Source organism: Thamnophis sirtalis, unplaced genomic scaffold (assembly GCF_051295495.1).
Source record: "Thamnophis sirtalis isolate CommonGarterSnake01/CBP01778 unplaced genomic scaffold, rThaSir2_p1.2 scaffold_9, whole genome shotgun sequence".
Taxonomy (NCBI): domain Eukaryota; kingdom Metazoa; phylum Chordata; class Lepidosauria; order Squamata; family Natricidae; genus Thamnophis; species Thamnophis sirtalis.
Genome location: NW_028261389.1, coordinates 79,963,919 through 79,988,918, shown reverse-complemented (window position 1 = coordinate 79,988,918; position 25,000 = coordinate 79,963,919). Strand labels below are relative to the sequence as shown.

Below are 25,000 nucleotides of genomic sequence, written 5' to 3'. Positions count from 1 at the left end.
TAGGTAAAACTCAACTCACTTCAGCAATATGGATTGGTGTTCTGACCCCCCTCGTCCCACACCAACACACACTCCGAGCCAAAGATAAGTTACGGCATTTAATTAACAGACAGACAGGTCCTCGGCAACAAACCGGCACAGACAAACTTGGGCAGCAATAAACACAGATGAGGATTGGCAGCAATCCAGCCTGCCAAGTTCATAACAATGTTCTCCGACATTCGATCCTGCGTTGACTTCTGCAAGAGGGGCGTGTGCACAAGTAGTCCTTTTTATAGTCTGGAGAGGAGCTTAATGACCACCAGCTGAGTGCAATTACCTCCTGTAACTGCGCAACTGTTCCTGACGCCTATTAGCTCTTCGGTGCCGGGCATCCAGGAACAACTCACTACTGGCCTCCGGCTCACTCTCCCTTGTCTCCTCTCCATTGGTCCAAGGCTCAGGCGCCTCCTGGTAGCCAACCAGCCCCTATGCGCCCTGCTCGGAGTCGGAACCCTGTCCAGGGTCCTCCACATCCTCCAGAGCTGACTCATAGGGCCCCTCGCTGTCGGAGTCTGGTGGCAGCTCCAACGGCTCCTGCTGGGCCACAACAGATTGGTAAAGCCCACCTTATTTTGAGATCGTGCAACAGCGTCCAACTTACCTCGGGGATGCAGTCGTCATGCGTGACGACTCTCACGATGTCATCCAAGGGCAGGAGGGAATTGCATTTGATCTCGGTGTAGACGTTTTTGCCCTCGGTGCAAGCTGCCAGCAGTTCCACCAGGGTGATGTGATACACCAAAGGCCCGCTGTCGTCCACCCGGTCTCGCTCGGAGCACATCATGTGGAGGAGGGTCGGGAAAGACGCTCTGTCGTTGTAGAACACCAAGACGTCTTCCCCTCCGTTGACCAGCTGGAAACAAGACCTGGGATCACGGCTCGTCCACAAGAACAGGGTTGGAAGGGACTTTAGAGGTCTTCTAGTCCAACCCTTTGCACAAGCAGGAGACCCTGTGCTATTTCAGACAGATGGCAGTGCGGTCTCTTCATGAAAGTCTCCGGTGATGGAGAAGGAAGGGACGGAGGAAGGAAGGAAGGAAGGAAGGAAGGAAGGAAGGAAGGAAGGATGGATGGATAACAGAATAACAGGGTTGGAAGGGACTTTAGAGGTCTTCTAGTCCAACCCTGTGCACAAGCAGGAGACCCTATACCATTTCAGACAGATGGCAGTGCGGTCTCTTCATGAAAGTCTCCAGTGATGGAGAAGGAAGGGAGGGAGGGAGGGAAGGAAGGAAGGAAGAAAGGAAGGATAACAGAATAACAGGGTTGGAAGGGACTTTAGAGGTCTTCTAGTCCAACCCTTTGTACAAGCAGGAGACCCTGTGCTATTTCAGACAGATGGCAGTGCGGTCTCTTCATGAAAGTCTCCGGTGATGGAGAAGGAAGGGAGGGAGGGAGGAAGGAAGGAAGGAAGGAAGGAAGGATGGATAACAGAATAACAGGGTTGGAAGGGACTTTAGAGGTCTTCTAGTCCAACCCTTTGTACAAGCAGGAGACCCTGTGCTATTTCAGACAGATGGCAGTGAGGTCTCTTCATGAAAGTCTCCAGTGATGGAGAAGGAAGGGAGGGAGGAAGAAAGGATAACAGAATAACCGGGTTGGAAGGGACTTTAGAGGTCTTCTAGTCCAACCCAGTGTACAAGCAGGAGACCCTATACTATTTCAGACAAATGGCTGTCTAATCTCTTCTTAAAAACCTCTAGTGATGCAGAAGGGAGGGAGGAAAAAAGGAAGGAAGGGAAGGAAGGAAAACAGGTTAACAGAATAATAGAGTTGGAAGGGACCTTGGAGGTCTTCTAGTCCAGCCCCTGCTTAAGAAGGAGACCTTGCCCAGCCTCTTCTTAAAAACCTCCAGTGGTGGAGAAGGAAAGAAGGAAGAGAAGGGAGGGAAGGAAGGGAAGGAAGGAAAACAGGATAACAGAATAATAGAGTTGGAAGGGACTTTAGAGGTCTTCTAGTCCAGCCCCCCTGCTCAAGCACAAGACCTTGCCCAGCCTCTTCTTAAAAGCCTCCAGTGATGGAGAAGGAAGAGAAGGAAGGGAAAGAAAGGAAGGAAGGGAAGGAAGGAAAACAGGATAACAGAATAACAGAGTTGGAAGGGACCTTGGAAGTCTTCTAGTCCAACCCCCTGCACAAGCAGGAGACCCTATACTATTTCAGACAACCTGTCTCCATGGAACCAGTCCCTGGTGCCCAAAAGGTCGGAAGCCACTGCCTAAACTCACCTCCGTCATAACCATGTCCTGACATTTCTTGACGTATTTGCCATCGGCTTTGACAATGGTGTGCAGAAAACGCAGGTATTCGACATGGCGGCCGTGGGTCTCGATGCAGTGGACGAAATGCTGCACGGCCCGCTCGCTAATTTCATTGCACAGATGGTAATTGTTGGTGAATATGTGGCGCATGGTTTCGGCCTCAAGGAGCTACATTTTAAACATGGGGAAGAAGAAGAAGAAAAATTGTAGGACAATATCAATGGTATTTACACGTAATACAGATCAACGGAGTTGGAAAGGACCTTGGAGGTCTTCTAGTCCAATCCCCCACCCAAGCAGGAGACCCTACAGCATTTCTGACAGATGGCAGCCCAGTCTCTTCTTGAAAGCCTCCAGTGATGAAGCTCCCACAACTTCCAAAGGCAACTTCTGTTCCACTGATTAGTTGTTCTCACTGTCAGAAAGTTCCTCCTTATTCCCAGGTTTGGAGTTTGGAGTTTATTCAATTTGTAGGCCGCCCTATTCCCCGAAGGGACTCAGGGCGGCTGAACAAAAGCCAAGGGAGGGGAAATTACAAAAAGTAAGACAAAAACAATCGGACAATACGAACAATTTAAAAGCACAACAGACACAGCAAATTCGAGTAGCAATAGTTAGCAATAGTTCGACTTAGATACCGCTTCATAGGGCTTTCAGCCCTCTCTAAGCGGTTTTACAGAGTCAGCGTATTGCCCCCAACAACAATCCGGGTCCTCATTTTACCCACCTCGGAAGGATGGAAGGCTGAGTCAACCTTGAGCCTGGTGGGATTTGAACAGCCGAACTGCTGAACTGCAGTCAGCTGAAGTAGCCTGCAGTGCTGCATTTAACCACTGCACCACCTTGGCTCTAGAGTAGGGGGGGGGGACTCAACCCCAGGCTTGCTGGGACAGCCAGGTCTTCACGGCCATCCGGAAGGCCCGAAGGGTGGAGAGGGTCTGAATCTCCACGGGGAGCTCGTTCCAAAGGGCCGGAGCAGCCACAGAGAAGGCCCTCCTCCGAGTAGTCGCCAGCCGACATTAGCCGGCAGATGGAATACGGAGGAGGCCTAATCTGTGGGATCGAATGGGTCTGTGGGAGGTAATAGGCAGCAGGCGGTCTCTCAAGTACCCAGGTCCAATACCATGTAGGGCTTTATAAGTAATAACTAGCACCCTGAAGCGTATCTGGAGACCAATAGGCAGCCAGTGCAGCTCGCGGAGGATAGGTGTAACGTGGGTGTACCGGGGTGCACCCACAATCGCTCGCGCGGCTGCATTCTCGACCAGCTGAAGTCTCCGAACACTCTTCAAGGGCTGCCCCATGTAGAGCGCATTGCAGTAGTCCAGTCTTGAGGTCACAAGGGCATGAGTTGAATCTCTCCTTGGTCAGTTTCCATCCATTGTTCCTTCTCTGGCCTTCGGGTGCCTTGGAAAATAGCTTGACTCCCTCCTCTCTGTGGCAGCCCCTCAAATATTGGAAGATGCTCTCCTGTCTCCCCTGGTCCTTCTCTTCACTAGACTAGCCAGGCCCAGTTCCTGCAACCGCTCTTCATATTCTTTGGACTCCAGTCCCCGAATCTTCTTGGTTGCTCTTCTCTGCACTCTTTAAATAATGTTGACTAGTGTAAAGAACATTAATCCTTCGTTGGGTAATGTCTCTCTCTTGTATTTTATTCCTCAAGGCCAGAATTCAGTCTTATTCAAAATTCTCTCTGTTTTGAATAAGACCAAATTCTGGCCTTGAAGAGGTCGAATCGAAGCTGGTTAGCAGAGAATCTTTGCAGTGGTGGGACAATTATCTCCAAATGGCGGTTAAGAAAGCAGACCTGCATATTGCATCCTAATCTTTCAAATAAGAAAAGAGAGCCTTGAATTCCAATAAAGGAGAATATTTGTGGCTCAGGGCTGACACAAGGGGTGCTCTCTGAGCTTGGTGGTTTTCCGCAGGTGTCTCATTGCCCAACTAGGTAACATCATCAGTGCTAGAAGGAAATGGGTTTGGAGGAGGAGGAGGAGGGGGGGAGGAGGAGGAGGAGGAGAAAGAGGAGGAAAAGGAGGAGGAAGAGGAGGAAGAGGAGGACAAAGAGGAGGAAGAGGAGGAGAAAAAGGAAGAAGAGGAGGAGAAAGAGAAGGAGGAGGAGGAGGAGAAAGAAGGGGAAAAGGAGGAGGAAGAGGAGGAAGAGGAGGAGAAAGAGGAAGAGGAGGAGAAAGAGGAGGAGAAAGAGGAGGAGGAGGAGGAGGAGGAGGAGGAGAAAGAGGAGGAGGAGGAGGAGGAAGGGAAGGAGGAGAAAGAGGGAGGAAGAGGAGGAGAAGGAGGGGGAGGAGGAGGAGGAGGGGGGGGACTGTAGGGTCCTTGGTGCTCTCTGAGCTTGGTTGTTTTCTTGCAGACATTTCATTACCCAACCAGGTAACAATATCAGTGTTAGGCGACAAGATCCAGAAACAGGAAGAACAAGAATTGTGTTAGCACTGATGATGTTATCTAGTTTGGTAATGAAATGTCTGCAAGAAAACCACCAAGCTCAGAGAGCACTGAAGACCCCCAAAGTCATTGTCCTCCTCCTCCTCCTCCTCCTCCTCCTCCTCCTCCTCCTCCTCCTCCTCCTCCTCCTCCTCCTCCTCCTCCTCCTCCTCCTCCTCCTCCTCCTCCTCCTCCTCCTCCTCCTCCTCCTCCTCTCCACAAACCCCCCTCCCTTCTAGCACTGATGATGTTACCTAGTTGGGTAATGAAATGTCTGCAAGAAAACCACCAAGCTCAGAGATCACCAAAGACCCCACAGTCCTCCTCCTCTTCCTCCTCCCTCCCTAGCACGGATGATGTTACCTAGTTTTGGTAATGAAACGCCTGCAAGAAAACCACCAATTTCAGAGAGCCCGGAGGCTGCCTCACAGCCCTGAATTTTCAAGTGCAGAATCCTGCCCTCTTTTTGGATACGAATCCGTTCCCTTCCAGTGAGAAATTCATCCAGGAATGAAATACTGACCCCGGGGGTTAAGAAGAGGTTGAGGTGCTTATGAAGAAGGATTTGATTCTGAGGATTCCCACGACAGAAGTTCTGAAGGAAGAGGTGAGCCAAGGTCATGATTTCATTCATCCTTTGGTCAGTCTTCCAGTTGTTATTTCAATGGTAAGATGAGCCAAGAAAAGAAAAGAAAAGTTAAAAATAAAACATTAGTAGAGGCCGTCCCACACATTATGTGTTAGGTAATCAGTCAACACGGGTAGAGTCCATTGTAAACAAATTAGAATAATAGAGTTGGAAGAGACCTCAGAGGTCTTCTAGTCCAACCCCCTGCTTAGGCAGGAAACCTTTATTCCATTTCAGACAAATGGTTATCCAACATCTTCTCAAAAGCTTCCAGCGTTGGAACATTCACAAATTCTGAATGCAAGTTGTTACACCGATTAATTGGTCTCATTATCAGGAAATTTCTCCTTAGTTCTAAGTTGCTTCTCTCCTGGATTAGTTTCCACCCATTGCTTCTTGTCCTGCCTTCAGGTGCCTTGGAGAATAGCTTGACTGCCTCCTCTTTGTGGCAACCCCTGAGATATTGGAAGACTGCTATCATGTCTCCCCTGGTCCTTCTTTTAATTAAACTAGACATACCCAACCGTTCTTCATATGTTTTAGCCTCCAGTCCCCTCATCCTCTTTGTTGCTCTTCTCTGTACTTTTTCTAGAGTCTAGAACAGGGGGCGTCAACCTTAAACATTCAAAGAGCACAAAGTTCCTAACCAGAAGCCCCCCCCCATTCATTTCTGGAGCCGACTGGAAGTCCAGTCCCCCCACCATAGAGTCTCCTCCTAGCATGGCATCCTTTTTCCTCTCCCTGTCCTAACCGAAAGCCCTATCAATTGTGGAGCTGACAGGCGACAAGGAGCCACAGCAGAGGGATGAAAAAGCCACATGCGGCTCCAGAGCCACGGCTTGCTAACCCCTGGGTCTAGAGTAAACAGTTTTCTAGAACAATTGTTTCTAGAGTAAGCAATCCATGTTTGTTTTACGGGCATGTTCAACTGAAATAAATTACACTCTCGAGGGCAGACCCAGACAAAACACCGAATAAAGTATTTCATGCATGTATATATGTATGCATGTTTGCAAGAGCAAGACGTTGATAAATGGAGACCAAAAACTCCGTTATAGTTACTAAAATGGGCCCAAATAAAATACTATTATAACTATGTTCTCAAAGCAACTTTACCTTTCATCTGGCTTGCTGGAGGAAAGACACATTTCTAAAATAATGAACGAAGTTTCATTTTGTTTTGTTTCAAAAGTCAAGGCAGTGGCTTGATCATTTATTTTCCAGTCTGCAAATCTTTTGTCTCAACTTAACAACCGTTTTTTTTTAGTGACACTAAAGTTACACTAAAAAAAGAGTGACTTATGATCATTTTTCACAATGACAACCCCAAAATTCAGATGCCTGGAAACTGACTTGTACTTAACAGCAGTTGAAATGTCCTGGGGGGTCACCTGATCCCCTTTTGTGACCGGTCTTACAAGCCAGGTTAACTTAACAACAGCAGGGATTCTCTTAAGAGCTGCGGCAGGCGAGGTCATAAAGTGGGGCAAAATTCACTTAATAACTGTCTGGCTTAGCTACGGAAAATTCGGGGCCAGTTTTAGTCGTAAGCCGAGGACTATCCATAGCTGTCTAGCTAATCCCCGTCCATTAAACAGCCAAAACTGGGGTGAGAAAACACCTTTTCAATTTTAGTTCATGATTACAAGAGTTCGAAAGGGGAAAATAGCCTCCCTTAATTATAATAATTTAATTTAGTAATTCAATTATTGGCATTAATCATCGTTGCCAATAAATTATATGCTGTATTGCTGAATATATCCATACCTTTTCGTAGGGTATTTGGAGAAGATCCAGCACTACGCTGTGGGCGCCCATATTTTTTAAGCAAGCGCTGTTGCTGATTTCGACATTTTTTATTTTGAATGCAGAGCCCTCGTAATCGGATCAAAATCTGTGAATGGAAAGTCACACACAGTGGACATAATTCTTTTTCCATGAATTAAGGCAAATGTCAGGCACTGAGGATTTAATAGCTATCAGCTGATGTAAGGTTTTAAGCTGTAAACTGTAAGATGATGCAATGGGGATAAATCAGCATAGTCAGCTTAAGACTCTTTTAAGAGGTGTCCATATATAGGTGGCCATTAGAGGGCGTCTCTCTCTCATTCTCATCATGTATCTCATTTCTCTCCTTGTGTCTGTAGTTGAGTGGTCAGGGATTTATCTACCATGTGTATGTCTGTATATATGTATTTTTTGGAGTATAAGACACACCTTTCCCCCCCCAAAAAAGAGAGTGAAAATCTGGGTGCATCTTATACACTGAATACAGCATTTTTGGCCTCCCGAAACCCCGCCTCTTCACCAAAATGGCTGTGCATTGCCTTTAGGAAGCTTTCAGAGTGCTCCTGGGGGCTGGGGAGGGCAAAAATGAGCAAAAGACAGGCTGTTTTTTGCCCAATATTTCCCCCCCCCCCAGTCCCCAGGAGCACTCTATAAGTCTCCTAAAGGCCATTCATGCCCTTTTTTGACAAAAAATGGCCCGTTTTTGTAAAAATGGGCCATTTTTAGCTTGGTTTGGGGGCCCCACACCCCCAGGAGCCTCCTAAAGACTATTCATGCCCTTTTTTGGGAAAAAATGGGCCCATTTTCATGAAAAACAGGCCATTTTGGGGAGGTCTGCAGAGTGCAAAAACTTTTTTTAATTTGCCTCTTCAAATTCTTGGTGCGTCTTATAACTCTGAAAAATACGGTATATATAAACCACTATTAATTGTCTAAAGGCGCTGTATGCTGTTTGCTGTGTTTCACTCCTGGGTTTATCTCATAATAATAGTCACACTGCCAAAACTCTGGCAGCAAATATACATGTAAACGTTGCAAAAACCAAGCTGGGGCGGTCACGAGAACCAGACATTTACTCTTCCGAGTTTTCAGACTGGTGCTGGAGCCAACATCCTCGGAGAACTTCTCTCTACTGCAATGTGTGCTTTGGGCTATTCTGTGAGTTGTATTTATCCGGTGCCTTCCTATTGGATGATTGGTGTGTTGATGGCCGGGCAATTGGCTGTTGCTTACTTGTGTTTCCAAGCTCCTAAGTCTCTGATATGCTGGTGGTAAATCAGCCCTCCCGTTGACTGACGAAGGAGCCATTTTCCAGGCTCCAATCACTTCCCTGGCTGTTTTTGTCCCTGCTCAGCCAACAATCTTAGTAGCTGTGAAATTGAATGTATGTCCTTGTTCGTTGCAGTGTGAGGTTACCAAGGAGTTGTAAAAAGTCTCCTCGTAAAGCTACAAAAACACCAAAACATCTCAACATACCTCCACCACGATATTATAGTTGTTACTCTTGTTGGTATCAATCTGTGGTTTCTTACTGCCATCTTGAACTGGGCTCAACATGCTTGAATCCTATAATTTCAAGAAAGAGTCGAAAAAGTAAAATGTAAAGCTGTTACTTGTGTTACGATTATTAACTAGGTCTGTATTTGCCTCTGAGGTTATGTATTTGTGAACTGTTGTTAGCCAGCCAGAATTATGCATTTAAGACAGTGGCCTTACAAATTGTCTAAATTAAAAAAAAATGGGAAGACTGAATGAGAGGGGAGGGGAAGGGAGGGGAGAAGAAAGGGGAGAAGAGAAGAGAAAGAGAAAGGAGGAGAGGAGAGAAGGGAGAGGGAGGGGAAGATAAGAGAAGTGAAGTGAAAAGAGGAGAGGAGAGAAGAGAAGGGAGAAGGGAAGGGAAGGAAGAGAAGAGAGAAGAGAAAAGAAGAGAGAAAAGAGGAGAAAAGAGGAGAGAAGGGAGAGGGAGGGCAAGGGAAGAGAAGTGAAAAGAGAAGAGAAGAGATGAGAAGAGAAGGGAGAAGGAAGGGAAGGGAAGGAAGAGAAGGGAAGAGAAGAGAAAAGAGGAGGAGAGAAGGGAGAGGGAGGGGAAGGGAAGGGAAGTGAAAAGAGGAGAGAAGAGAAGGGAGAAGGAAGGGAAGGAAGAGAAGGGAAGATGAGAGAAAAGAGGAGAGGAGAGAAGAGGAGAGGGAAGGGAAGGAAGAGAAGAGAGAAGAAGAAAAAGAAGAGAGAAAAGAGGAGAAGAGGAGAGAAGAGGAAAGAAGAGAAGGGAGAAGGAAGGGAAGGGAAGGAAGAGAAGGGAAGAGGAGAGAAAAGAGGAGAGAAGAGAAGGGAGAGGAAAGGGAAGGAAGAGAAGAGAGAAGAAGAGAAAAGAAGAGAGAAAAGAGGAGAAAAGGAGAGAAGAGGAGAGAAGAGAAGGGAGAAGGAAGGGAAGGGAAGGAAGAGAAGGGAAGAGGAGAGAATAGAGGAGAGGAGAGGAGAGAAGGGAGGGGAAGGGAAGAGAAGAGAAGGAGTGAGGAAGCGAAGGAGAGAGAATAGAACAGAATAGAATAGAATAGGAAAGAGAAGAGAATTCTTTATTGGCCAAGTATAATTGGTCCCAAGTAATTTGTCTAGAATGATAGTTATAAAATAAACTTAAGATGACAATAATAAAAAAAAGTAAGAACGCCTGCAAAACTTTCAAAGCTAGGAAAACGAAAGCAGGAACGACGTAAAGGATCGAATACTCACTTCGTTTGGTTCATCACTTCCTTTTGTTTGATTTTCACCCAATACTCCGTTTTCATAATTACTGGTTTTCTGGACCCAAAGTTCCGATTTTTCTACCGTCAGCCTCAGTTGGTCGAGATCAGTTTTAATTTGCTTGTAACTGTCCACATCTTGGTTGGACACCAGCAGTTGGACCTGCGAAGGTGCAGAATTCAAAGAAAAGCTTAATGGCTTCAAATGTAGAGATTTTCGCCCCAAAGTTCTGTTTATCTGCTGGTAACTTAAGGTTAGAAAATGGGAATGGCTAGTCATAAAGTCTAGCCATTGAGAGCCGAGGTGGCGCAGTGGTTAGCGTGCAGCACAACAATCCGAGGACCCGGATTGTTGTTGGGGGCGATATGCTGACTCTATAAACCGCTTAGAGAGGGCCGAAAGCCCAATGAAGCGGTATATAAGTCTAACTGCTATTGCTATTGCTAAAGTCGCCAAAGGGGGTTGCGTGACCCTGGAACACTCCAACCGTCAATAAATACGAGTCCATTGCCAAAGGCCTCAGTTTTGGGGATGCTGCAACTTGGGGCTTCAACGTGAAAAATGGCCATAAGCCGCATAATGCCGTCATAACTGTGAACAGTCACTAAACGATGTATCCAATAAACACGTTCTTTGAGGAATTGACCGGCCTCGGAGCTCTGCTATTGAGGGATGAATTACTCGGAGCGCTGACAATAAGATCTGTGCATTTTCTGTACGCGGCGAGTCGCAACTGCTGTTGTGGGTTTGGCTCAGTGGTGGGTTTCAAAAATTGTTCGAACCTACTCTGTGGGTGTGGCCTCCTTTGTGGGAATGGCTTGCCACCCATGTGACCGGATGGGAGTGGCTTGCCACCCATGTGATCGGATGGGAGTGGCTTGCCGCCCATATGACCGGATATGAAGATGCCGACGACACTTGTCAGAACCACCTTAAATTACCTCACACACAGCACTGGCATGCATGAGAATAGGATGTCAACTTGTTTTTTAAAAAGGCATCTTTGGTTTGCGTTAAAACAACTTCAACACACGCAATGTTCTGATTGCACCACAAACGCAGTAGTCATCCTTACCTTTCACAGAGGCACTGAGTTTTAGAAATAGGAGCATGATAGTGTAGAATAATCATATTTAAGGACCAGTGGTGGGTTTCAAAAAAAGTTTGGAACCTCTTCTGTAGGTGTGGCCTCTTTCCGGGTCCACTGGTGGAACCTCTTCTAACCAGATCGGTAGATTTTGACGAACCGGTTCTACCGAATAGGTGCGAACTGGTAGGAACCCACCTCTGGTTTGGCTAGATCTTCCTTTTCAGTAAAGGAGAATATTGTCATATGTCGTCATCACGGTAGATAAAGAGGAAGCAGTTCACTGGGACGGTAACAGCTTTTCATGCGCTTTGGCGTATAGTCAGGCTGGGCACATGAAATGGATGATGCTTGGCTAAGAAACGGAGATGGGCATCTTGCCCTAAAGTCGAACACAACTGGACTGGGGAAAATCTTTACCTTAAAACCAATATTCCGGTGGCCTTGTTTGTTGTTTAACGACCCCGTAATCCCTTGCAGGGTGGAGTCTGGGCAACTGAATGGAGCTAGCTGTATTCTCATTATGCACACACAGAGAGAAATCCCTTGTGGAATGGGCAACTGAATGGAGCTAGCAGAGTGTTTACTGGCCGGATGCCTCCCTGTCGCCCATATGGAGTTTTATTCAGCAGATATATTCTCATTATGCACACACATTATGCACACACAAAGAGAAATATCAGCATCTACCTAGGATCGATCTCACAACCTCCTAATTGTGAGGCGAGATCTTCACCTCTAGGCCACTGCATCGATCTTCCTATTTGACTCATGCTTCATCATCATCTTTGTCATTTAACAACCCCGTAGTCCCTTGCGGAATGGAGTCTGGGCAACTGAATGGAGCTAGCAGAGTGTTTACTGGCCGGATGCCTCCCTGTCGCCCATATGGAGTTTTATTCAGCAGATATATTCTCATTATGCACACACAGAGAGAAATATCAGCCTCTATCTAGGATCGAACTCACAGCCTCCTGATTGTGAGGCGAGATCTTCACCTCTAGGCCGCTGCATCGATCTTCCTATTTGACTCATGCTTCATCATCATCTTTGTCCTTTAACAACCCCGTAGTCCCTTGCGGAATGGAGTCTGGGCAACAGAATGGAGCTAGCAGAGTGTTTACTGGCCAGATGCCTCCCTGTCGCCCATATGGAGTTTTATTCAGCAGATATATTCTCATTATGCACACACAGAGAGAAATATCAGCCTCTACCTAGGATTGAACTCACAGCCTCCTGACGGTGAGGTGAGCACTCCCACCACACGGATTCTGGGGCCCTTATGTACCTGCTTGAATGCTTGCAACACCTCTGACCGCTGGCTGAAATGCTTAAACAAGAGCTGCAGGGCTCCCGAGAGCAAAGGAGGGTAATCATGCATTATGAGATGAATCAGGACTCGTAAAAACGTCCTGCCCCCTTCATCGTCCAGTTGCACGGCATTTTTTTCCTTCCTACAAAGAATAAAATAAAATAGAAAATCTCGTCACGGCAACACGCGCAAAATTAAGCTTATTTAGTATTTTATTTAGTATTTTATTAAGGATTTATATGCCGCCCTTTTCCCTGAGGGGACTCAGGGCGGCTTACAACAATGAAGGGAAGGGAGTGCAAGACAAGACTTGAAAAAAAGAATCGTGATTAAAAGAAATTAAACCATAAAAATACAACATTCACTCAACATTCGGGCGGGGTGAGAAATAATCCTATCCCCAGGCCTGACGGGGATATTTAGACAAGGCGTTCTGAAGAACGTTCGTTCTGTCAGGTGGATCCCTTGTGCTTCACTCCAAAGTTGAGGAGACCTGAGGAGATTCTCTGAGTGGAGATTCTACCCTGTTTCCCTGAAAATAAGACCTCCCGGGATAATAAGCCCAATCGGGCTTTTGAGCGCATGCGCTAAAATAAAGCCTTCCCGGAAAATAGTGCGACACAGCCGCAGCCATGAGGTGACCACGCTCGCCGCCTCCTGCACCTCAAAAATAACAAGACCTCCCCGAAAATAAGGCCAAGCGCTTTTTTCAGGGGTCTTATTTTTGGGGAAACATGGAATGACAGGGGAATCAAACTCAATTTCATTGAGGGCCACATCAGGGTTATATTTGACCTTGGGGGCAGGGGTGGGTGGATGTGGCCAAGGGGCCGTGGCCAGTTTGACGTCACTTGTGTCAGGGGCGTCTGTGGTGGCCCAAGCGCTCTTCCAGCGAAAACGGTCTCCCCAGCTCTGTTTTCAGCCGCAACGGCTTCCTGCTGTCCTCTGCCAACCGCGTGCACACACACAAACACAAACACACACACACACACAAACACACATAGCTCCGTTTTCACTGACAGAGTACAGGAGGAGGCTGTCAAGGCCAAAAACAGAGCATGGTGGAGCCACATGTGGCCTTCCCGAGCCCTGTTATTGCTGGCAGAGGCACCCTGGGCCGTTCCAATTTCCGTCAAGGCGAAGCAGCGGGGGCTTCAAAGCTGACTAAAATCCACCAGGAGTTTGCAAAACAGTCAGAAGATTAAAAATCCCGAACGGGAGCGAATTTCCCGCCCGGAGGAAATATAAAGATCAGTGAAAAGTATTAATTAGGCCTAGGAGAGCAAAGACAGCGGAAAGCAGTTGGCCAAGCGAAACCGTAAAGACTCACCTGCCAGCAAACATCGTTTCTGCTTCTGCCGCAATTTCATCTATATCCGGAACAGCGACTGCAATAGAAGAGGGTGCGGAGTCAAACACTACAAAATCCATCCTCCCCATTTCCTAGTTTTGTGCTAGAAAGAAGCGATCAGTGGCAACTGGTGTGTTCTGAACGAGGTTTCCCAAGAGCATGAAATAAACTCCTCGTCACCGAAAAAAATCCTTTTATTAACTGACTGTGAATTCTGCTCATTCATATCCATCAAAGTCTTTCGAGGGAGGATTTACAGTCACAGACCTTCTCTGGCTTGGAGAGCTGCCAGGCCGATCTCTGCAAAACTTGGCAAGGAGCCTCGGAGAGTCACGAACCAATTAAGCGAACTAATGGTCTCCTGCAAACTCCACTCCCCTTTCGCTCCTCTTTTATTTCCTCTGGGAGGGGCCATTCACCGTCCACCTGTGGCCTTACTCCCAAGTCGATCCCTGTTCTTTAGCTCTTCCCTTCGTCTGGCAACTCTGTGCATGCGCACACTGGGAACAGGCTCCAGCTGTTCTTCTGCCTCACTGAATGTCTGACTCTGAAGGCAGCTGATAACTGTCAGACGGCCCTGGCCCCCGCTCTGTCTCCGACACAGAGTCCGCATCCGAGCCTTCTCCAGACTCCAGGACTGGCCCATCTTCCTCCCCAACCTCCTCACTGTCTGAATCTGCCGCCAGATCTGCTGGCCGCTGGCGGGCCACAAGATGGTGCAACACAAAAAAATAACAATAATGTTCCTTGCATCAATGTTACCTTGATTTATTCTGCCTTACCTGAGGTGAGAGTTGGCGAGTCAGATGGGGACAGGGTGGAATTCTCAACGTTTTCACTGCTCTCCCCAAATTCCTTCTTGTAAATAGACAGCATGTAGGATATCCGGTAGTCGAGGCGGACACTAAGAATAAACTGTACGACACAAACTTTTGAGTCTCTTTTTTTCAGCAGGACCTAAAGATCATTTGCGTATAAAGTCAAAAGTTGCTACTCTGGCATTAAAATATATTTAATAATGAATCCAGGTCACCCAATACAAGATATCATGCGTAGCTCAGACTTGAAATGGGGAGTCCTTGGTGCTCTCTGAGTTCGGTTGATTATTATTATTATTTTTTGCAAACGTTTCATTACCCAACTAGGTAACATCATCAGATCACACTCCCAGCAACACAAGCAGGGCAAACCACTAGTGTATAAATGGAGGGACAAACTCCACTGACTTCTGGCACTGATGTTGTTACCAAAATGGGGCATGGGATGTCTGCAAGAAAGCAAGGACCTCAACATATTGGTCATTTCAAAAATCCACCCTGTTCATCCTTGAAGGTTTGAAAAATAGCCATTGTTTCCAGCACTAAAAACCAAAATGGAGTTAAGTCAACTCATCTGTTGCGTAGTTAAAAAAAAAAAAACTGGGCATAGGAATTCTGATTTTCATTCAGATTTCTATCTGAAAAAGGGAACCCCCACCTACATCTTCATATATGTTGCTTCAGGTGAAAGACTAGGCCACGTGAGTGTATTTCAGCCTCCATTTTCACCTCTTCAGATGTATGTTTGTATGTATTTCCTTTATCTATGTTTGTTTGTACAGTATGCATTGCGAGCTTATGCAGTGGAGACAAATTCCTTGTTGTCCAATCATACTTGGACAATAAAGAATTTCTTTTCTTTTCTTTCCTGTCCTCTATTCTATTCTGTTTTCTATTCTTTTTTCTTTTCCATTCCATTTTCCATTTTCTATTTTTTGTATTCTATTCTATTCTATTCTATTCTATTCTATTCTATTCTATTCTATTGTTTTCTATTTTCTATTTTCTTTTCTTTTTTCTTTTCCATTCCATTTTCCATTCCATTTTCCATTTTCTATTTTTTGTATTCTATTCTATTATTTTCTATTTTCGTTTCTATTCCATTCCATTCCGTTTTTTAATTTCTATTCTATTCTATTCTGTTTTCTATTCTATTCTATTTTCTTTCTTTTCTTTTTTCTTTTCTATTCTATTTTCTGTTTTCTGTATTCTATTCTATTGTTTTCTATTTTCTTTTCCATTCCATTCCATTTTTTTATTTTCTATTCCATTCTATTCTGTTTTCTATTTTCTATTTTCTATTCCATTCCATTCTGTTTTCTGTGTTTTATTCTATTCTATTCTTTTCTATTCTATACTGTTCTCTATATTCTATTCTATTCTATTCTACCCTACCTAACCTACCATCCTATCCTATTCTCTGAATTGGTACAGAAAACATTTAACATTTGGCTTTTTTTGCACACACTTTGCCTGAAGCATCAAGTGCTTCAGGCAAAATGAAAAGTATTTATTGAGAGGCACAAGGGTACAGACACAGAGTAATGTGATGGCCTAGATGCAGCACTCTCCCATCACCGTTAGGAGGCTGTGAGTTCAATCCTAGGTAGAGGCAGCTATTTATCTCTCTGGGCACACACTGAGAATATATCTGCTGAACAAAACTCTGCTCTGGTGACAGGAAAGGCCTCCGGCCATTAAATGCTTGGTTAGCTGCGTTCAGTTGTCCAGACTCCACCCCACAAGGGATTATGGGGTCGTTAAACAATGATGACGAGATTACAGACACAAATGATACACACATACAAGCTTATGCACTGAAGACAAATTCCTTGGCCAACAAAGAATTCTATTCTATTCTCTTCCGTTCTATTCTATGCCTTGCATTTAATCATCTGCCCCATACCAGCTCCAGAAAATCCCCCTAACTCGCAAAGAAGAAGAAGGAAAAAAGAGAATACAAAACTTGTTTTTCTTTTTTTCTACTGAAGCCAAAGATAACCGAAAGGTGAAATAAGCTACATTTTTTTTTAGTCCTTGTCTCAGGAAGTAAGGAATAGGACAGATGGTTATTACCTGCAAAATCTCGATAATTTTTAACTTGGTATCCATCACCGTGACATCCTCACTTTCCATCAAGTTGGCTTGTTTGCTTCGGTGGACGCTGGGCAGAATATCAGGTGAAGAGGCAGGAAAGATGGAGCCTCTGCTGAGGACCATTTGAGTCATCATCTCCCCAACACCGTGGATCGTCCTCATGACGTTGTTTCCTGGAAATAAGAAAGACAACAACTCTTGTCGGGCAACAGAGAGGCTGAGAGTCACGAGGTTGACTCGGTGAGAAAGTTAAGTTCCCCTGAATTGAACTAAGATTCTGGTGAGATCAAGGAATCGACATTGATGAGAAGGTGATAAGGAAAATATCAGAATGTGCAGAAATGAACAGACTAACATTAGCAATTAAGGAGAAAGAGGAAACTGAATATTATATTATTTGGGAAGTATTTTAGCAATGTTTGGAGAGAGAAAAAGGAGTTTGGAAATGAAGAAAGCTAAAAAATAAGTAGACAATACACTTTGATAAAGATATAAAACTGTTAGTAGGTGTAAGATGAGAATAGTAAAGTTTATTGTTGATATATTATTACTAGAAGGTAGTAAGAAGAAAAACGTAGTTTTATAACGTTTAAATGCTCAATATAATACTAAACAGGGAAAGAATGTTAATATGAATGTGAAATGCGTGGCAAAAGAGGAAGGATGTTGCACAGAGATGCTTGTACCCAGATGACACATTGCATAAGGAAAGAGAGAATGTTTATTTTTGTGATTGAAAAATAATAAAACTGTTAAAAAATAAATAAAAGGAATCAATATCCATTCAGTTTTCGTAATGAATGTGTGAATGACCTAGAGGAAAGAGGAGAAGAGATGACGGGTAGGAAACAATTGGAGAAGAGAAGTTGGAGCCCTCGGTCGCTCAACAGCCAGAGGGGGAAAAAATTAAGGAAGGACCCACCTTAATGGATGAATCAGTTAAAAATGGTTTATACCAGGGCTCTCAAACTACGGCCCACTTTTTCTATAAAAAAGTGTTTAAAAAGGTATATAACTGCTCCATCAGCTCTATAGTAGGAATGTTATACTGCTTCCTATCCCTGTTAGAAAGGGGAAATTTCTGTTTTCCAGTTCTTCATCTCAGCTTCCATCAACAATTGCCATTTTAGTGCCAAACATAGTACAATATTGTAATTTACTAACATCAAGAAAGCCTCCAGTATCCCAATTTCTCCTGACTTGCTTCTTGATATTCTTTTAAATATGTTCTGTATCACTGAATAATGGCCATAATCAAGGTATATCCCCTGTGAGGTGTCTAATCTTAATTAATAAATTGTTAAGTCTATTGGCCATAATCAAGGTATATCCGCTGTGAGGTAAATATATTGTCTTAATTAATAAATTGTTAAGTCTATATAACTGAATAATGGCCATAATCAAGGTATAATCCTCTATAAGGTAAATATATTATCTTAATTAATAAATTGTTATCTCTGTATCACTGAATAATAGTCATATTAAGGTATATCCTCTATGAGGTAAATATGTTATCTTAATTAATAAATTGTTAGGTCTTTATCACTGAATAATAATCATATTAAGGTATATCCTCTATGAGGTAAATATATTATCTTAATTAATAAATTGTTATCTCTATATCACTGAATAATGGTCATATTAAGATATATCCTCTATGAGGTAAATATGTTATCTTAATTAATAAATTGTTAGGTTTTTATCACTGAATAATGGCCATAATCAAGGTATATCCTCTTTGAGGTAAATATATTATCTTAATTAATAAATTGTTATCTCTATATCACTGAATAATGGTCATATTAAGATATATCCTCTATGAGGTAAATATGTTAATTAATAAATTGTTAGGTCTTTATCACTGAATAATGGCCATAATCAAGGTATATCCTCTTTGAGGTAAATATATTATCTTAATTAATAAATTAAGTTTATTACAATTATAATATACAGTTAGGGGATGTATAGTTTTTGTTTTTTATTTTATACCTCTTAAAATTTTAGATTTAACATCTAGTAACAAGTATATTAATGTAATAAAATACTATGTGGCTTATTTAGCTAGTTTTTGGCATATTATTATTTGATTCACTCTTCCTAAATTTGCTGGTCGTTGACTGAATAAATGTAAATATAATGGGGATGTCAAAGGGTATCAATTCCCAGTGAGACGTATTCAGACAGTGTCAAAGTTTTCTTTTGAAGGACCTGCGGTGAAACGAAATCTTATTTTGGACACCAGTAAATAAACTGAACACCAATATCTATTGTGAGCCTCTTAACAACTTCGCAACTCAATGAAATGTGTGAAACTGAAAATGATTGTCTTACTAAAACCACCCTGTAAGAATAATGCAAAAAAAAAAAAAAGACATTAAAGAGAAGCACTCCACAGTTAAAAAGAAATTAAATTAAGGGGGAATTCAATCTTTTCTATTTTAAACGTTTATGCGACACTGAATTCATGCAGCTGGGAAGAGATTTTACGGGGAAACAAAACCAGATAATCTTAGCATTCACCGTTGAAGCAGGTCATGACACAAACTCTAGTCTGTATCAATCAAGAAGAACAAAAATCATAAGCTTTCCAGGTTTAGATAAGACGCTTCAAAATTTACCAGAGGAAGGCAATTATATTTCAAATTAACGCGGAGCAGGTGTTGGGGAAAAAAATCTACTACAATGAAATAGAAATTTGCAATTATGGTGATTGCAGGGTTTTTCTTTTTTATTTTATCTCCCTCGTTCCCTCCCCTAAAAAGGCCTGGGAATTTTTGCAGAACAAAAATTACCCAAGTTCTAAAAATGCTCTTCAGCCACTGAAAAATAAAGAGTGAAAAACAAGAATTCCAACAGCTAATTGCAAATAGGTTTCTCTTCCAGAGTGTTGGATATAGTCAGAAAAAAAAATTACAATCTGCCATCAAAGTTTATGTGACACACGTAAAATCTGCTTCAGCTCCTATCTAACTTTTTCCTCTTTTTTTTTTGCAATCACATGGAAATATCCCTTGCGTGCAAAGGCATGCATCACACTCAGATTTATAAACAATACATTGAATGGTAGATAAAGATGGATTATTTTGTTTTATTTCATTTTCTGCAGATGCTGTTTTTCTCCCTTTCCCCCCCCCCCGCCCCGCTTTACCTCCATCCTGAAATTTGCTTAATCTTTCAAGGTAGGATGACATGGGGGCTTGTACAATATCGAGGATAGCCAATAGAGTTCTGGTCAGCCTGAGAAGTTCACTGAAACTATAAAAACCAAAGTATATGAGATTGCGAGCCAGGTGCACCACCTAAAAAACAAAAAAACAAAGAAGGGAAAAATTAAAAAGCACGAAAGAGAATCCCGGAACCAAGCTTGCGACAAACGGACCGACGTAGCTAAGCTCAAGAATTTATCCAGAATATAGGTAGTCCTTGGCTTACGAACACAACTGAGGCCAAAGTTTCTGTGGCTAAGCGAGATGGTGAGGTTTCCCCACGTTTTATGAGTTTTTCTTGCCACGGTTAAATGAATCCCTGCAGTCCAGGGGTGGGTTTCTCGCCCCGTTCCAACCGGTTCGGTTGGAACAGGGCCGGCGGCGTCCTCGTACACGCGCACGGTGCACGCATGCGTACTAGCGTCTGCGCAATGCTCCAGCTGCTCCTGGAGGATCGCGCAGGCGCTGTATGCGTCCTGCGCATGCGTGGAAGCGCAGAACTCGTCAAAACCGGGTAAGCACCGCGGACGTGCGGGCGGGCCCTTCGCCGTTCCCGGAAGTTACTTACTTCCGGGTTCGCCGACCAACCGGTTCGCAGGGACCGCCGCGAACCGGTTGAAACCCACCCCTGCTGCAGTCGTAAATATGAGCCAGTTGCCAAAGATTTGATCACATGACTATGGGTTTAAGATATTTGCTTACAATTACAGCCACCAGATATCATCAAGTTGAGGACCTGGCTACCTGAGAGACCGCCTCCTGCCACATACCTCCCAACGACCAACAAGATCTCACAGGTTGGGCCTCCTCCGGGTGCCGTCGGCCGGACAATGCCGGCTGGCGGCCCCCCGGGGGAGGGCCTTCTCTGTAGCTGCACCGGCCCTGTGGAACGATCTACCCGTAGAGATCCGGACCCTTACCACTCTCCCGGCCTTCTGTAAAGCCACTAGGACCTGGCTATTCCGGCAGGCCTGGGGCTGTTGATCAATGTCCAGCCCCACTTAGACTGAATGGATGGTGTGTAATTTTAACAATTGTATTTTTTATTTTAAAATGCTTTTTTATCTTTCTGTAAGCCGCCCAGAGTCCCAAGGGAGTGGGCGGCATACAAATTTTATTAAATTGAAATTGAAATTGATGGTATCTCAACTATAACAGCACGACAGAGCTGGAAGGGACCTTGGAGGTCTTCTAATCCAACCCCCTGCTCAGGCAGGAAATCTTAAGACCATTTTAGACATCATGGTTGTCCAATCTCTTCTTAAAAACTTCCAGTGTTGGAGCATTCACAACTTCTGGTGGCAAGTCGTTCCACTGGTTTATCTCCAGCACTTTCTAGAGGGCTCCAGAAGACCGCTGTGACATTACAGGAAATCTTCCTGACTTGTTTTTTGGACTTTGTAGTCCCTGCCTCAAACATCCAACATTCCTCACAACTGTCCATCTCAGCATTAAAAATATCAGATTTGCTTAGATGGGGCAAATAATAATGAAGGTTTCAAGCAAAGAAAGGAAAATGGCTCTTCCTTCCTTCCATTTTTCTCAAATTTTGCCCAAAACTAACAGATTAATAGAGTTGGAAGGGACCTCGTAGGTCATCTAGTCAGATTCAGATTTAGTTTATTTGTATGCCGCCCTTCTCCGGGAGGGACTCAGGGCGGCGAACAACTCAAAGGGGGGAAAAGGGAACATAAAACACAATACACGTGATTAAAATAAACAAGAATCATACAACCATACAAGTCGAGAGGGGAGGGGAACTCATCAACCCCAGGCCTGCCAGCAAAGCCAGGTTTTGACGGCTTTCCGGAAGGCCTGGAGAAAGGTGAGGGTCCGAATCTCCGCGGGGAGTTCGTTCCAAAGGGCCGGAGCTGCCACAGAGAAGGCCCTCCCCCGGGTAGTAGCCAGGTGGCATTGGCTGGTGGACGGAACCCGGAGGAGGCCCACCCTGTGTGATCTAACAGGTCTTTGGGACGTAATTGGTAGCAGGCGGTCTCTCAAGTACCCAGGTCCAATACCATGAAGGGCTTTATAAGTTACGACTAGCACTTTGAAGCATATCCGGAGACCGATCGGTAGCCAGTGCAGCTCGCGGAGGATAGGTGTAACGTGGGTGTACCGAGGTGCACCCACAATCCCTCGCGCGGCTGCATTCTGGACAAGTTGAAGTCTCCGAATACTCTTCAAGGGCTGCCCCATGTAGATCACAACACTCCCTCCCCCCAACTCAAGGAGACCTGCACCATTTCTGACAAATGTCAGTCCAGTCTCTTCTTGAAGAGACTGGACTTCATGGATGAAGCTCCCACAACTAACATTCCATGCCCCCCCCCACAAATGTCCATTTTTTTTAGGCTGCCACCTGGGACGTTTCTCAGCCTTACACGGGGATCTAAAAGCTACGAGTCGCCCCCCCCCCCCCGATTATCGCGACAAAATTGTAACCTCAAATGTCAGCTTGTTCTTCTCCTTGTCTCCGAAAGGGAAAGGCTGATTGACAACTTCTTTCAAGTAATCTTCGACAAATTCCATCGTGAAGGCGAACTTCCTCTTCATGTCATTCCGGGATGAATCGGTGAAGGAGTCGTACCTGCAAACAGAGGGCGTGTTAGGGTGGGAAGTAGGACGCGCCTCAGGGATTGCGGATTGCTGCAGCCCGTTCTCTTCGTGCATGGCGTGCGCATGTAAATTGTTCTGCGCGTGCATGCCCAAACTTAAACTCAAACTGTTGGAAATGTAAACAGGCGCGGGGTGCCTTCTCTCACGCGTGGTGGTTACGCCCGAAAGCAAAAAAGGAATTGGGCTAAAATACAAAAATGGCTGCAGGAAATTACAGATACCCAAATCGAGCTCAAAGATTCAGATTCAGATTCAGATTTAGTTTATTTGTATGCCGCCCTTCTCCGGGAGGGACTCAGGGCGGCAAACAACTCCGAAGGGGAAAAGGGGACACAGACACAATACACATAATTAAAATACACAAAAGTAATACAGCCATACAAGTCGAGAGGGGAGGGGAACTCATCAACCCCAGGCCTGCCGGCACAGCCAGGTTTTGACGGCTTTCCGGAAGGCCTGGAGAGAGGTGAGGGTCCGAATCTCTGCGGGGAGTTCATTCCAAAGGGCTGGAGCTGCTACAGAGAAGGCCCTCCCCCGGGTGGTAGCCAGATGGCATTGGCTGGTAGACGGAACCCGGAGGAGGCCGACCCTGTGAGATCTAACGGGTCTTTGGGAGGTAATTGGCAGCAGGCGGTCTCTCAAGTACCCAGGTCCAATACCATGAAGGGCTTTATAAGTTACGACTAGCACTTTGAAGCGTATCCGGAGACCGATCGGTAGAGAGTGCAGCTCGCGGAGGACAGGTGTAATGTGGGTGTACCGAGGTACACCCACAATCGCTCGCGCGGCTGTATTCTGGACGAGTTGAAGTCTCCTAATACTCTTCAAAGGCTGCCCCATGTAGAGCGCATTGCAGTAGTTCCTTTCTGGGGATTATTAAGGGAAAGTATACGAAAGAGAAAAAATATTTAATTTTGCACATAATGACAGCAGAGAGAACAGTCCTCGCTCAATGCTGGAAAAGGGATAGCATGCCGACAGACTGTTTGATAATCCAAAAGATTCTTGATTGCACAGAGATGGATAAACTCACCTTGGAGTTAAGGGACAAGGAAGGCTGCAGTTTGGGAAAACGGGTATCAGTGGGTAAATAAGAGGAGCATGAAATGTACAGCTGAGAAACGTAGATGTGTAGATATAGGAATGGTTAGGAATGCATTAAAACGTATTTGAATAACAAACGGTTATGTTAGCATTGTCGAAAAGGATTGTAACATACAAAATTGCTTCCTCTGGGTGCCGTCAACCGGACAATGCCGGCTGGCGGCTCCCGGGGGAGGGCCTTCTCTGTTGCTGCGCCGGCCCTGTGGAACGAGCTACCCGTAGAGATCCGGACCCTCACCACTCTCCCGGCCTTCCGTAAAGCCGTCAAGACCTGGCTGTTCCGGCAGGCCTGGGGCTGTTGATTGATATCCAGCCCCGCTTAGATGGAATGGATGATGTGGAATTTTAATATTGTATTTTCTATTTTTAAATTTTAAATGTTTCTTTGTCTTGTTGTGAGCCGCCCAGATTCCCTATGGGAGTGGGCGGCATACAAATTCTATTAAACTTGGAAACTTGGAAACTTTTAAAGGTATTTGTATTCTAGTGTTTTAAATTCTCAAAAAAGTTTTTTTTTCCCTTAAAAAAAAGAAACAGAACATGAAAAGATTACTAAAAAAACATGCCCTCATCCGATCCTTCTCCAGACTCCAGGACTGGCCCATGTCCCTCCCCAACCTTTTCACTGTCTGAGGCTCCGCTAGCTGCTGGCAGGACACAACGGTGGCATGGCGGTCACAACTCGGTCACAAGTAGCTTTTTTTCGAGTCCATCGTAACCTGTTTAGCGATCGCTCGGAAGTCGCGAGCCACCCGTTGTTGTTGAAGGACCCGTCCATTGTTTCCGGAAAGGAACTTACTCATGGATAGTAATCTTGGTAGGAATTTCCGTCCAGAGCCTGGCGTACTTCACAGGAACCCCCGTCTCTTGAGGGTCTCGGTCGACGTGCATGTGGAGCATCAGGCGACAAAACGAAGCTCGCAGCTCGTAAGGTAAACTTTCATCCGACATGCAGCGCAAGATCAAATCCACCGACAGCTGGGTGGAAATCTGATTTATAGCCAAGTACTGGCGGTCCAGACACATCCTTGCAAAGAGGTTGAGCTGATACCTTAAGGTAAGAAAATAAACTTGTTATTTGCAACCCGCCTTCGTTTCCCTAAAACACAGTCGCTAAAGGAACAAGCTCACCGTCGCATGAATGGGGCATGTAATTGCTCGAGGCATTCCAGAGTTATGCTGGAACATACATACATACAAACATACAAACAGACAGACAGACAGCCTAGATAGATAGATAGATAATAGATAGATAATAGATAGATAGATAGATAGATAGATAGATAGATAGATAGATAGATAGATAGATAGATGATAGATGATAGATGATAGATGATAGATGATAGATGATAGATAGATAGATAGATAGATAGATAGATAGATAGATAGATAGATGATAGATAGATAGTTAGATAGATAGATGATAGATAGATAGATGGTAGGTAGGTAGGTAGGTAGGTAGGTAGGTAGGTAGGTAGGTAGGTAGGTAAATAGATAGCTAGATGA

The 25,000-nt window shown here is 44.7% G+C and overlaps 1 protein-coding gene across 1 annotated transcript in view; it reads right to left on the bottom strand.

Moving 5' to 3' along the window:
• ITPR2 (inositol 1,4,5-trisphosphate receptor type 2) overlaps positions 1–25,000 on the bottom strand; it is a 168,017-nt gene that overhangs the window by 68,689 nt on the left and 74,328 nt on the right. The window contains 14 exon segments of the mRNA XM_087722382.1: positions 644–895; positions 2,268–2,468; positions 5,266–5,388; positions 7,138–7,197; positions 7,199–7,264; positions 8,635–8,724; positions 9,889–10,062; positions 12,276–12,441; positions 13,630–13,687; positions 14,433–14,565; positions 16,545–16,738; positions 19,714–19,864; positions 22,217–22,361; positions 24,294–24,545. Coding sequence (XP_087578508.1) covers positions 644–895; positions 2,268–2,468; positions 5,266–5,388; positions 7,138–7,197; positions 7,199–7,264; positions 8,635–8,724; positions 9,889–10,062; positions 12,276–12,441; positions 13,630–13,687; positions 14,433–14,565; positions 16,545–16,738; positions 19,714–19,864; positions 22,217–22,361; positions 24,294–24,545 — 2,065 coding nt within the window.